This window comes from Colletes latitarsis, chromosome 12, assembly GCF_051014445.1.
Source record: "Colletes latitarsis isolate SP2378_abdomen chromosome 12, iyColLati1, whole genome shotgun sequence".
Taxonomy (NCBI): Eukaryota; Metazoa; Arthropoda; class Insecta; order Hymenoptera; family Colletidae; genus Colletes; species Colletes latitarsis.
The window spans coordinates 19,850,175-19,864,510 of NC_135145.1; the positions used below are offsets into that span (position 1 = coordinate 19,850,175).

The 14,336-nt window shown below is 38.4% G+C and overlaps 4 protein-coding genes across 7 annotated transcripts; 2 read left to right on the forward strand and 2 right to left on the reverse strand.

Moving 5' to 3' along the window:
• The first annotated feature begins 37 nt into the window (after nucleotides 1-37).
• Nucleotides 38-2,624, forward strand: Cpt2 (Carnitine palmitoyltransferase 2). Its single transcript, XM_076780291.1, has 7 exons — nucleotides 38-235; nucleotides 298-338; nucleotides 411-969; nucleotides 1,038-1,571; nucleotides 1,628-2,114; nucleotides 2,195-2,387; nucleotides 2,484-2,624. The coding sequence occupies exons 1-7, from the start codon at nucleotides 191-193 to the stop codon at nucleotides 2,608-2,610; spliced, it is 1,986 nt and encodes a 661-aa protein (XP_076636406.1). The 5' UTR covers nucleotides 38-190; the 3' UTR covers nucleotides 2,611-2,624.
• LOC143349214 (V-type proton ATPase 21 kDa proteolipid subunit c'') lies at nucleotides 2,384-4,454 on the reverse strand. Its single transcript, XM_076780293.1, has 5 exons — nucleotides 4,214-4,454; nucleotides 3,990-4,038; nucleotides 3,835-3,918; nucleotides 3,361-3,760; nucleotides 2,384-3,291 (listed from the first exon to the last, which is right to left on the reverse strand). The coding sequence occupies exons 1-5, from the start codon at nucleotides 4,272-4,274 to the stop codon at nucleotides 3,259-3,261; spliced, it is 627 nt and encodes a 208-aa protein (XP_076636408.1). The 5' UTR covers nucleotides 4,275-4,454; the 3' UTR covers nucleotides 2,384-3,258.
• Nucleotides 4,455-5,003: 549 nt separating this feature from the next.
• On the forward strand, nucleotides 5,004-9,771 carry LOC143349212 (protein-lysine N-methyltransferase SMYD4). The gene is made up of 4 exons (XM_076780290.1): nucleotides 5,004-5,114; nucleotides 5,867-6,710; nucleotides 8,216-8,867; nucleotides 8,939-9,771. The coding sequence occupies exons 1-4, from the start codon at nucleotides 5,098-5,100 to the stop codon at nucleotides 9,445-9,447; spliced, it is 2,022 nt and encodes a 673-aa protein (XP_076636405.1). The 5' UTR covers nucleotides 5,004-5,097; the 3' UTR covers nucleotides 9,448-9,771.
• On the reverse strand, nucleotides 8,862-13,613 carry Drp1 (dynamin related protein 1). Of its 4 annotated transcripts, none has more exons than XR_013080877.1 (8): nucleotides 13,116-13,611; nucleotides 12,270-12,837; nucleotides 11,949-12,196; nucleotides 11,133-11,852; nucleotides 10,499-10,775; nucleotides 10,210-10,421; nucleotides 9,982-10,133; nucleotides 8,862-9,112 (listed from the first exon to the last, which is right to left on the reverse strand). XR_013080877.1 is itself a non-coding variant. In XM_076780289.1 (8 exons), the coding sequence occupies exons 1-8, from the start codon at nucleotides 13,215-13,217 to the stop codon at nucleotides 9,109-9,111; spliced, it is 2,184 nt and encodes a 727-aa protein (XP_076636404.1). In that variant the 5' UTR covers nucleotides 13,218-13,613; the 3' UTR covers nucleotides 8,862-9,108. The 4 variants fall into 4 exon arrangements, 2 of the variants coding, with proteins under 2 accessions (XP_076636404.1, XP_076636403.1); XR_013080876.1 differs by having other exon boundaries at nucleotides 9,911-10,133; XM_076780289.1 differs by having other exon boundaries at nucleotides 10,081-10,133; nucleotides 13,116-13,613.
• Nucleotides 13,614-14,336: the final 723 nt, after the last annotated feature.

Here is a 14,336-nt window from a genome sequence, read left to right on the forward strand (position 1 = left end):
CACATATGTATACATATATAACGCTTCTCGTTAATAATGTACTGCACAGTAGTTCATTGTACTTTCTATTGAAATTAGCAATAGTAGCATAAGTTTGAAGAATTTGTACTTTTATACGATTCAGTGTTGCTCAAATTATTGTATTTTATGAAATACTGTATAATAAAGAATAATATTTTCTGTGTGCAATATGTTCTCTTTACCAGTGAGACATAATTATTTTAAAAGAGAATTGGTAAGTATTTTGCGATATTTTAATATTTAATATGTTAGTTTAATAATGCATTAATCTTTCAGACTGATAACAGAAAAGTGCTGTTAGTTTTGCAAACAATAAGGTAAATAAAATTCTCGTAATTGGCACGTATAAACAGAAATATCTTTTTTGTAAATATTTGTGTTCATTATAGAAACACAGCCACGCAAAGGGATGAAGAATACCAATATATTAAAAGAAGTAAAACTCCCACAATGCATTTCCAACGATCTCTGCCGCGTCTGCCTATTCCTAAACTACAGGACACGTGCAGAAGATATTTAAACGCACAGAAACCTCTATTATCTAACGAACAATTAGAAAAGACTACGTCTTATGTCAATGAATTTCTTGCCACGAGCGGTGTTAGTTTACATAAAAAGCTTATAGAGAAAGACGCTAAAAATCGTCATACTAGCTATATTAGCGAATGGTGGTTCGATATGTATTTAAGAGATCGTAAGCCTCTACCCATCAATTACAATCCGTTCATAGTTTTTGCGCCAGAAAATGAAGCAACGTATAATGCACAGCTAGTGAAAGCTACAAATCTTATTGTATCGTCGTTAAGGTTCATGAAATCGTTAAAAGAAGGCATTTTGCCGCCAGAAGTGTTTCACTTAAATCCAAAAAAGTCAGATACTGATTTATTTCGTACTGTTACGAGATTACTGCCGTCCCAAATCAGTTGGTACGGAGCTTACTTGTTCAACGTAAGATAATAGATACATTTATTTATCACAAAACGATATACTTGTCTTGAAATTAATTGTTATTACAGGCTTATCCTTTGGACATGTCTCAATATCATAACTTGTTTAATACAACAAGGATACCAAAAGTAGAAAAAGACGAGATTTATCAAAATACATCTGCGCGGCACATAATCGTAATGAGAAAAGGGCATTTCTACTCTTTTGATGTGTTGGATGAAAATGGCTATATTCACGACTCAAAGACAATAGCGAGTTGTGTAAAATCTGTATTAGACGACGAAAGACCAGCCAGTAAAAGTCCTATCGGAATACTTACAACTGCAGAACGTAATCTATGGGCTAATACTAGAGCTTATTTATCAGAAGTTGGTAATCGAGACCTTCTGCAGAAAATAGACTCCGCTGTATTTACGATGATACTAGACGATGCATGCATTGGAGCAGATTATAATGAATTAGTTAAGACATTCCTCCATGCAGACGGAACGAACAGATGGTTTGACAAATCATTTTCTCTGATCGTCTCGCAAGACGGATACGCTGGAATAAATTTTGAACATTCGTGGGGAGATGGAGTAGCCATTCTACGATTTTTCAATGTATGTAAGAGTTTAGAGCAGAATAATCGTGATATTTGATGGCATCATTTTTCCAGGATGTAAAAGATGATATATCTAAACCGAGATTCCATCCTAACGAAGCCAATTGTCTTCGAAAGGGAACAGTAGACGTCGAACGACTCGAATTTATCGTAGACGATAAACTTCAAAATATCGTTGATACACAAACGAAAAAATACGGAGAATGGACGAAACGGCTGAGCATCGATCATATGATATTCGAAAAATTTGGTAAAGACGAGTGTAAGAACTTTGGCGTAAGTCCTGATGCGATTATGCAATTGGCTTTCCAGTTAGCTCTATACTATCGGGACAATTGTATGGTACCTTCGTATGAATCTTGTAGTACAGCCGCATTTAAGCACGGGCGAACAGAAACCATTAGGCCCTGTACAATGGAAACAAAAACAACCTGCGAAGCTATGGTGCGGAAAAGTAACAAATTGTCCAAGTCGGAATTGAAACAGTTAATAATTAATTGCAGTAACGTTCATAATACGCTCACCAAAGAAGCTGCTATGGGTAATTGCGACATAATCTCCATCCGGTGTTATGCTTAATCGTCAAGAATTGAAGTTAACAATTTCTTCGTACGTTCATAGGTCAAGGATTCGATAGACACTTGTTTGCATTAAAAAAGATTTGGGAACAGTCAGATTCCCCTAAACCAGCTATTTTTCAGGATCCAGCATACGACAATATAAACAATAATATCTTATCCACGTCTACTCTTTCGAGCCCAGCCGTAATTGCCGGTGGGTTTGGTCCAGTAGTGAACAATGGATATGGAATCGGGTGAGACACACTTCCTTTATTGTTTATATAAACATATCGCCTGTAACAAGCTAATGTATAAAGTAATTTTATCTACAACATTTAACTAATGTTTAGATACATGATTCAAGATAAGAGATTGGGATCTGTGGTGACGAGTTATAACAACCATTGCAATTCTAGCGAGTATGTAAAGTGTCTGGAAGAGGCGTTTAAAAATATTCATCGGGTATTGGCCCATTGACAATAACGCTATCAAATATTTGTAATTGATATTCAATTACTGTTGTATTCAAGTTCGTTGAACATACGTTACACATTTATAAGAACGTTTATCACTGTTAATTACATATACAATCATGAATTTTTATATAATGCCGTTTGAAAACCTTTTTTATTATTGTCAAATGAATAAAGAACTATTTTCTTCATCTTATGTCGTAAAATGAATTCTGCTGATAAATAAGATCATACGTACTATATTTTACACATAAAAATAAGTATAACATAATATTACTCTTGTTTGATACATTTCAGTTTGGAAAAAAATATATACATTAGATGCATTCAAAGGAGAGCGCTACAACGCACTCGAAGTACCGTAAACAACTGACAGTATCGCAGCAATAAATTTCTTTTACTACTAAAAAATAGTTGAACAACTATTTAAGTTCAACTCTATTTGTATCAAAATTACAGTTGCTCGAAACAGAGATGTACTGACCTTGCGTGAGAAACAATTTTTTTTACATTGATTTGAACAGAATGGTTATACTACGTATTCCTTCTACCTACTTTCCTTTTCTTTTAGTGATTACTAAACATGGAATGGAACTTTGTGATTCCAAAAAATACTTTATGGTTGTTCGTAGTGCTGCTTCTAATCCTAAATTTATACCTTATTTCCCATTTTTACTTTAGACGTCTGCGAGAACGAAAGAATTCATTAACGATGAAATAAAAGAATGGTCATTAACGTTTGTAAATAACTTACCATATAAATTCCAACGATCAATCCAAAAAGCCCGATAGCAGAACCAAAGATTTCGACTATAAGAATTTTTACAAACAGAGCAGAATTGGCTGCGTCGGAAAGAGCTGCTCCAGAACCTACGATTCCAACGGCTATACCGCAAAACAGATTGACGAGACCAACAGCTAAACCAGCTCCGAACATTAAATATCCAGCTAGCCAATTCTGATTACGAATTTCTTCCCTTAGAGCAGGTTCGTTGTAATTAAATTCCTCCAACATTCCGGATAAAACAATGGCTGTGATCAAACCATAGATAGCAACAGCTTCGCAAAATATAACAGAAATTAAATTCTTTGTTTTGATTCTCGGTGCTTTTACACCGCCTCCGATAATCGAGACTCCAGTTGTATGAATTCCTCTGAAAGATTTACATTATTTTTTTCAAATTGTTTGGAAATACACGAGAGAATCATTTGCAAGATTGAAACTAACAATGCAGCACCAACTACAGATAAAGCAACCGCAAGTCCAATGCCAAGGGTTGCCCACATATACGGGGATGAATTTTCCAAAAACCTAGAAATATTTGTTTTTTAATACTCGTCTGTATCGTTGCAAAAATTTTTGTGTAAAATTTCTCTACTCACCATGCAATGCTAACACGTTCTCCTTTTCCAGTAAATACATGGTACAATACTGCAAGGGACATTATTATTATTTAAATATATACGTACGTACATTTTATAAAAATCGAAATTGCAAACACGACAATCGATCTTTATCGATTAACGGTTACAATTGGTTAAATTTCTTTATAAACTGTTTTACGATTTTTCGTTTCATTTAAAGCGAAATGAATATTAATTAATACCTAATACTAGAATTGTAGCGGAGGCAGTGGATGCAAAGGTAGTACCCAAAACGTATCTCATCGCGGTGTTTTTAGTTCCGTCGTTGTATACGATACTCGAGAAAAACGTTGGAATGAAAACGAATTAATATCGACGAATCTAAAGCATACGTTGGTCACAGGTATTTGCGATAATTTAAAATAAGAACATTTCACGCAGAGATTGGAAGCAAAGCACTCACACCCGTCTTATCATGTGACGTCTGGTGCCCCTAATGGTTAAGTGATACTAGTGACATCGATCGCAGAAAAATTGTATTAAAATTCAATTTTTAAATGTCTCTGAAACGCATTCGAAATTTTGCGAGTAGATCGACGAATGTATTCGTACAACGTACTCGACGTATCTGGTATGCTTATACAGTTTCATCTGAGAATTGAACTTTAATTTATAAATAAATGGTTGGATTTATAGATTCGTAACACGGTCAAATCATGATCGAATTTATTACTTTCCTTCGAAATTACCCAAAGGAACGTACATTTCACGCATCTGCGTGGCTCGTAACGTTTTTTGGAAATACTCAAATGTATGTATTGTATTAATTCTTTCATTTTCTATGAAATGTAATTATATCGAAATTGTAAGATTGTAAGAATAGGAAATGTTAGTAATTTCGTTGATCGTTATTATTTTCGAACGTAGATTATTCTATTTTATCTGTCCGGTTATTTTTCTTAAAGTCAAGTTTTGAAATAAAGCACAAGGTGTCCCGGAGCAAAATCTCGGATATCTAATTTTAGAATTCGTCACAGCTCATTCGTCTCGTGTCTTGTACTGCAATAAAAGTGCGTGTGCTAATGTCAATTGCGATACAATTAATTGTAACTGCCGGAAACGAAAAATGTCTTTCACGAAAGGGTAAGCGAACGACCTCTCATCATTGAAACAACATACAAAGTACGAATTATTTTTCGATAGTTCGCGAAGGGGCGACGAAAATGATCGTAAAAACGATTTAAATTGCACGTGCAAATATTGTTCGGAGAAAGTTATATTACTGGGCGAAGCGTGGAAATGAGAAACTATCGCGCAAACTATTTCAGTCTTCGATTAAATTACATTGGTAAATTTAGAGACCTAAAATTAAGGTTTGTCGGCCAGAAGCACGGCCGTTGAAGCTATACGACGATCGTTAGATTGCTATGTATAACAGAAGCTTGGAAAACCGAATATTCAATTATTACTTTTAATCTCCTGTTTAATCCTGTTTTATCGACTGTAAAATTATCTTACTGTACAATCCCATTTTATCGACTGTAAAATTGTCTTACTGTATAATCCTGTTTTATCGACTGTAAAATTGCCTATCACTTTTAATAAAAGAATAATAAAAAGTGTAAAATATATGAGCAGAACTTGTTTTTTTAATAACAAACGGATTTTGTTTCTAAAGGCTTAATTCCCTCGGGGGTCCCGTGGACCATAGTTTGAAAAATATTCATTTATGCAAAGAAAAAAATTTTCGGTGATACAAGAAAGTAACGAAGGCACATATTGTTTACACGATATTGTTTTATCATTGCAGTAGAATACATTCCCAGAGTGTGTTCCCTAACTTTAAGAGTACATACCCGCGCATATAACGTTACATTTGTGTGAATTATTCGCAGATGCGTCAAGTTCAGCGAGTTTCTGAAGACGGTTTACGACGTTGCAACGACAGAGCCGTTCGCGAGCCGTTTCAAAGCGTCGTCCACGAACGGTGACAGAGAAGGAATGATAAAGATTCTCATGGACGTACCGTACATAAAGAGCGTAAGAATTGTCGGGTCGTGCACGGGTAAGGATGACGTTAAAGCGTCAGAGCTTTATGGCAAGTGTCGAGTGGTCGAGAATGGAGTTACGCGAGACGACGAAGGTAGAATTAGTGACCTCACGGAAACACTGTTTACGGCCAGCGTGAGTAGTAGATTGTTCCTGGATGCGCTTTTAGATTGCGCACGACACTGGTACGAGTCGAAGGCTTACGCGAGATGCCTGAGGTACTGCGAGTGCATGCTTGCGCTTCCCGCGAATTTTTACAATAAGACCGCCGACAGCACGAACGATTTCTTGGAACGTAGAGAGACGTGCTTGCGTTTAGAGAGCGAGTGCAAGAAACGGTTGAAAGCGTCGTCCTCTCGGGACAGGAAAGCGCGCAGGAAACGCAACTCGAGTAGAAGCACGGCCCTGGAGAACGCATTTGTAGGGAATCACGGTCGCACGCCAGACGTCGACGGGAAACGGCACGCCATTCTTAAGAGTTGCTCCGACGCTGTGGCCTTGAGATGCGTTGACAAAAGGGGCCGGTGCTTGGTAGCCACCAGGAACATCAAAGCAGGAACTGTTCTTATCGTTGAACCACCGTTTGCTTTCAGCACGAACAAAGAGGCGTTTGGCAGGAATTGCTTGCACTGTCACGTCACCTTCAAACTGGACACCGTCGCCAAGATTCCCTGTTACTATTGTCGAACGGTTAGTTATTGCGAATAGATCTCAACCGGTACTAGGGGCAGGCATATTCGGAGTAACGAAAAAGTATTAGGGTACTTAACTCTTTGGGGCACGTTGGGATTACAAGTATCTCACCTTTTCGATGCACCGTAATGCATGGTGGGACATTTTCAGTCAGAAATATTGCAATACCTGTATGCATTGGCATGATAAACATGCATGCTAGAGCAGTTGGTAATAACAGATGTTACAAATGTATTCAATTGTGTTGGCAACATTCAGCGTGCCAATACAGGTTCATCAATTGTTGCAAGCAGGTTTTCTATTTTTTTATGTTTTTACTTGATTCCTTTATTAATAAAAGTACACCAATTTTGTTTAATTTCTATGCAACATGGGTCTATTTTATTATCTGGAATTCTGTGCCACAAAGAGTTAAACTTTTTCTTGTATAACATGTATTCAATGCAATCGACAAGCTCTTCAAACTTTAATAAACAATGAAATCAGTCACGTCACCTTCAAACTGGACACCGTCGCCAAGATTCCCTGTTACTATTGTCGAACGGTTAGTTACTGCGAATAGATCTCAACCGGTACTAGGGGCAGGCATATTCGAAGTAATGAAAAAGTATTAGGGTACTTAACTCTTTGGGGCACGCTGGGATTACAAGTATCCCACCTTTTCGATGCACCGTAATGCATGGTAGGACATTTTCAGTCAGAAATATTGCAATAGCTGCATGCGTTGGCATGTTAAACATGCATGCTAAAGCAGTTGGTAATAACAAATGTTACAAATGTATTCAATCGTGTTGGCAACATTCAGCATGCCAATACAGGTTCATCAATTGTTGCAAGCGGAAGGTTTTCTATTTTTTTATGTTTTTACGTGATACCTTCATTAATAAAAATACACCAATTTTGTTTAATTTCTATGCAACATGGGTCTATTTTATTATCTGGAATCCTGTGCCACAAAGAGTTAAACTTTTTCTTGTATAACATGTATTCAATGCAATCGACAAGCTCTTCAAACTTTAATAAACAATGAAATCAGTAAGTACTTACAAAATCGATTTATATCAAATATCACACTAATATACATACAACTATCGACATGTTTATTCGTGACTCGTGTATTCGTTACCTAAATTATCAAATAATCCTGCGCTCACTATTGACTATGCTGCACATCTAACGAATACGATCAAGCACTCGACTACAAACGGAAATGAATAAGACATTCGTCGCGTCGAATACCTTTTCAAGTACCAAAGTACCATTCTTCCACGAGATGAAGGCACAGTGTGTTTACATCCCCACTCCTCTCACAGTTCGTTGACTCACAGGCATTGGTCGAGAACGGTGACGAAGTCAGCCAATCAGCAGACTGCAGCAAGAGTGGGGATGTAAACACACTGCGCCTTCTGCTCGTGGAAGGACGATACATTTCGCTCGTCCCTGCTTCAACTACAATATTTACCTTTCTACTCCTGACACACGAACGTCTTGTACTTTTACAGGTGTCTTTCTGTTCAGAAAAGTGTCGCAAAGAAGCATGGCACGCGTATCATCGATACGAGTGTTCCGTGTTCGACGCTTTTCACGACGATGGTCCCGAGCAAACGCAACGACACACATCGCACTTGTTACTGGCTTACAGAATGACGATCGTAGGATCCTTATCGTCGAACACTGGAAAAACAAATAACAATAACAACACGGAAGAAAACGACATTCCGTTTCTAAACGACAATTTCCTACGGTATCACGCTACCAGCGCGAAAAACGAGCACAGCGAGTTAGGGACAAGCGAGCCGTACAATTCCAGCGACTATCGCACCGTGCTGGAGTTGGAAACTCATTGCGCGACTCTGGAACCGAACGTGAACCTTATTCGCGCTATCGAGGCGGTCTTTTTATCAAAATGCTTCACTTTCGCCTTGAGTAAAATGGACATTGTTTGCTTGAAGGAAACTCTCCTCTCCTTGGCTGTAGCGACGATGCATCATTTGCAGGCGATCAATTGCAACGCTTACGAGATCGTGGAGAACGTGTACGACAAGGGGACTCATGTTTGGGAACCGAGGCACGTTGGCGGGGCCATTTATCCATCGGTCAGCCTCGTGAATCACAGCTGCTATCCGAACGTCGTTCGCCATAGTTATCCATCAGGTAAAAAAAACGAGTCCAATACGTTCTATCAATGTCAAGGAACGACGTGTAATTATGAATCACTTTCACAGGAATGGTCGTGGTAAGAGCGTTACGCTTTATCGGCAAGGACGCCGAGCTTCTTGATTGCTACGGGCCCCATTTCCTTAGCGAGAGCAAATTACAGAGACGCGAGTATTTGTGGAAAAAGTATCGTTTTCTTTGCGCATGCGAGGCTTGCACGCAAAACTGGCAGTATCCGTTACCTGAAACAATGAATTATAACTGCAGAGCATGTTCGGAAATGATCGGTGCGCTTGCTTTGAACGAAAATGGTACACGTAACGTATCCCAATGCCACAAGTGTGACGAGAAAATCGATTGGAAAAAAGTAAACGGTCAGTTACGAAAATCCATCGACAAACGACTGAACGCGATTTCCAAGATGTACGAAGGCCATTATGCAGAGGCTCTACAACAGTTGCTTGAGCATATACACTTTATTGATAAGTTTTTCACTGCACCCAACATCGAAACTATCAAAACACAGCAATGTATCATTCAATGTTACAATCAATTTGGCTGTACCTCCCAACAATAATAAGTTAACAATGTTTTCGTATCTATGTGTATATATATATCAGTACATGGCTTGGGATTTATATCACAAAGTATTAAAAGAAATTTTTTTTTTATAATTTTTTGTATTAAATGCAATTTCGACTCCTACGAGCAGTGCAAAATGTTACAAAAAATTACAAACTGCCCTGTTTTCACGACCCTTGTTCTTACAGTATACAATTGTCGATGGCTCTTGGTTTTTTTTACACTTTACAAATTGTCGAAAATGTTGATGTCTCCGATGTAAACAAAATTAGAACAAAAATTTTATTAAGGCTTTTAAAATAGAATAAAAAAAAAAGAATTATGGCATTAAGCACCATTGGTATCACTGATAATACTTCAGTTTCTTAATATCGACATTTCCTATAAATGCACGTGCTACGATACTGTTGTTCTTTTGCGCTTATAAAGTGTAACTAGAAGAAAATACGGCGTAAAACCTTAAAAATAATTGTAGCTGTAGACACTGCTTGCATGAAAAATAAAAATTATATACAGTGGTTCGACGTACGCGTTATTTCATTCATCAATTTATCTAATAAAAATGCCAAACTGTCTATGTTGAACTACAACGTGACGGTGTAGACAGGTAGTGTACAAGTTCAGTTACCACATGTGTGTTTCTCGAATTTCGCTAATAATGTGACCAGCATGAGTCAGTGCCTGAAACACAAAACACGTACATATATAGATATCGATAATTACACAGAACGGAACGTCGTTGTTTACGTAGGTGTACCTTCAGCATGTCTGCTGTTTCCTTGCGTCTAACAGCAACGTGCTCACTCTCGTTTAACAGCATTTGAGCATGATCCGCCTTATACAAATGAGTCACGAGCTCGCTCTGTAAATTATCTTTTACATAGTTGACTAGAAAATACATTACAGCTTTTGGTACACTGTCCTTTATAGATTTTCGTACGATATAAAAGTATGATTTTATTAGTCTCTCTGCAAAATGAAACGTTTATATAAGTGGAGAAAATAAATTATGAGGCACGAATTACGAATTTCCTTCTTATTCGTACCAATAACATCACAGTCTCGTTCTTCTCGTTCGCTGAGTTTTCGAGGTGTATGCATCGGTACTTCCGGAAGTAGGTTTATCGATTTTTGTTGCGGAGTTTTCTGTATTTCAATCGTTGGAATTGTGTTAGGGGAGAAACCATCGATCGAATTGCTCGTCGAATCGCTCCTTCTTTGAAGCAATGAATTATTGAAAAACGAATTCTGATGGTCCTGTTGCTCTCTACTCTGCTCGGAAAAAGTTGGCAGTTCATCTTGACTGTTAACTGACTTTACACTCTGTTAGGGATACGTTAAGTGTTTAATTACGTAGCACTCTAGTAACATCGATACAGAAATGCAGGCATTCGTTATATCATCTCGCGAATAAAACATAAAATGTTCAATCTTATCGTTTACAAAGGTATAATAAGGTAAACAATTAGTCACTACGCTTCTTCGCGAGAAGAAGTCACAGCGTGTTTACATCCCCACTCCTGGTGCAGTCCGCTGACTCACAGCTATTGGTCATTGGACAGCCAATCAGCGGGCTGCAGCAAGAGTGGGGATGTAAACACGCTGTAACTTCTTCTCGCGGAAGGACGATACATACAAAGTGCTCAGAAGTAATTTTACATACTTTTCATAAATACTTACCCCTACATCGTTTTGAATTATAGTACTTGACGCGCTCGAGGTTGAAAGCAGCTTTCTATTCCGTTTTATATGATCCAAGTCGTTCGATAGTAAAGACGATGCAAAAGCAGCATCTTTATGAAAATCTGGATGTTTGGTATTGATATATGCTAATTCTATGGCAACCAAATTTTCAACCATGGTGTTAGTAGGCGGAAGACGCCGTCGTAACAAGTGCGTCACAACGTCGACGATGCGCTCGTGCAACTTTGGAAAACGTAACATCTCGTGTTGCACCTCGGTACAACAGTGCAGTATAATCTTTTGCATTTCCTCGTGTATGAGGTCCACGCACCGTAAAGAGGGTTCCTCGAGTCTTCGAATTTGTCGCTTGACCAACAACTCGAACGAGACCTCTGGTATAAATAGAGCAGGTCTTGGTCCAGTCGCGTTTTGAATAGCCGTTAAAACGTCCCATTTTGTCAGACCCGCCAGCGGATGAATGGAGTCGAGCCTTCGGCCAAACGTTTCGTGAAAAATGTAACAAATTCGTGCGCCGCCGCACAATTCCGTTGTTCCTATATTCCTAGCCGTTCCCTCGATCGTGGAGCAATAGCTGCTTGCAAACTTTGTAATGATTTGTAGCAATATTTGCGTCTTGTCGCTCACGTTGTCGCTCACGTCGTCGCCGAACGAGGAAAGCAGATTTTGATGTTGCGAGACCATCACGTTTACTCTCGCCTGTTTTCAAAAAATATAAGTTCTACCAAATTATGCCCATTTTAGTTCTTTCTAGTTACGGTACGGTAAATTAGTTTTCACGAACAACATTATTACCTTTAACTCTGGTAGGCAATCTCTGATGTGAGTCATAAGTAAACGGTTCAAAGTTTTGGCTAAATAAGGGGTTCCGTTTCTGTTTGCTAGCGTAGGGTACTTGCGTTGTAAAAATATAGCCTCGTCCTTCAATGAATCTTTAATACTTTTATTGTTTATTATGTCTTGCTGAGAACGATTAACTACTCCAATAATTCCTAATTTTACAGGAATTACTCTACCACATAATATATCTATGGCATCGGTACCTAGAATAATATTTAATACAGTGATTATATCAATTCGTCCAGGTAAAATAAACATTTTAAAAGAATAACGTACCAGCATCCATGAGATCTAATTTAGTTACGACAGCTAAAGTACGCATGCCGTCTGGATCGACCTCCTTGCTAAGTTTTAAACTTTCGCTTGTAGCCATGTCCGTGTTTGCAGTGACGACAGCTAATATAATAGAGTTAGGGTTACATATGTACTTTAATACAAGCTGGCGTATCTGAGATTCGATATCTTCAGGTTGGTCGCCGACCGGTACCTTTGTGATACCAGGAAGATCTATGAGCGTCAGATTAACAACCGACGTCGAATATATCTTCAAATTAATTGGTTCCGGACAAATTCCTTTATTAGATCCAGCCATGCGCTCTGTTTCCAATTCAATTTCTTTACAAATATCATCGAAGTTCCTGTAAATTCTATTTTTTGTGTGTAAAAATGTACCCCACTCGTCTATATCGCACGTTCCATTTTCTGCATTTCTATTTTCATCTATTACATCTTTAGGTGAATAGATAAGTTGCAGTATTAAAGGACGTCGAGTAACTATGCCGGTGCCACGTGGTAAAAAAGATCGTCCAACCATGCTTTCGATTAAAGATGACTTTCCTGAACTCTGAAAACAATATTAATATATGTATTTAACGTTGCATTGAAAGTATTCTGTACAAATTATAAAAAATTGATTTCTATGTATTCTTTTCGAACACAAAGAACGTTGTACGATTGATAATAATACAAAACATAAAGATTTAATATATAAATTAGTTTAATTTACTGCTCCGTTCGACTAAGCGTTTGTTTATTCGAAGAGAAAATATTTTCATTGAAATTGTAATTACGGTAGGTCACATGAATCTATTATCTATCGTAATTTAAAAAATACCAACTGACCTGTGCGCCAAGTACGACGATCTGAGGTAATTGTATAGAATCTGAACCGAGAGTGTTAAATACATCTTGCAACTTATTTATTACTGGTATTAAAGCTTCCATTGTAGAAGAATAACTACAAGGTAAATCGATCGGGACGATTACGCGGTAAGAGCCGGTGGATAATGTCTTTTTGTTATAGACGTTCTTGCAATTACATACGACGTTGACAGCGAAAAATCGTTTTCACAAAAATTTCCGTTCTTTCGCAGATGTTACTGATTTCTGTAGTGACTTTCCAACTGCTAAAATTTCCGTTACAAATCACTGCAACAAATTTACACCTGCTGCTCTCTCAGGCACCCGTTTCCTACTTCTCGATCCGCACGCGTGCGCATGTCACGCCAGTGTGGCCAGATCTGGCATAATTGAGTGCATCGAAACCGACGTTAGTAACGACGAACGTCCTTAGCGTCTAACAGAGTGGTGGGGATAGCAGACATACACTACCGCACGAGCCACGTGTACGTGAGCTCAGCACTTCGCACAACTTCGGAAAATTGATAAAGAACGCTAGTGTGAGTCGTTTCTTCTTGCTCTTGTAACAGCGACATACGATTCGCGATAACCCAAGTCTCGACTGCCCAGGCATTTTTATTTTCCAACCCATGTATACCTGTTACACATAAACGAGGTAAAGAATAAACTTATAACATGAGATACACTCTTCCAATGTGAAACAAAATGTTAAAAAGATCATGCATCAAATTGTAAGGGGATCCTCGTAAGGAGGCTTTAATCTTGGTCCGCGAAGAGGTCGCTAAAATCACCTCCGAATTTTCAGGTCGGTATGGCAGTTAGATTGGGCCACGAAAGTCCATGAGGTGAAAGGTCTACTCGTATACCTCGTCTATGGCGGTACTTTCCTTATACCTTCTATGCGTCGGAAAGTAAAAATGCTGGGGCAGTCGAGATTATCGCAAGATCGTATTTCAGTAACGAGAGCAAGAAGGAAAGGCTCACACTCGCGTTCTTTATCGATTTCCCGAAGTTACGCGAAATGCCGGGCTCACGTATACGTGGCTCGTGCGGTAGTATATACTCGTTATCCCCACCACTCCATTAGACGCTAAGGACGTTCGTCGTTACTAATGTCGACGTCGACGCGCTCAATTGCGCCATATTTGGCCATGCTGTGCGCATGTCACGTTTTATCACGTACGTTACATACGAGCCTGAATT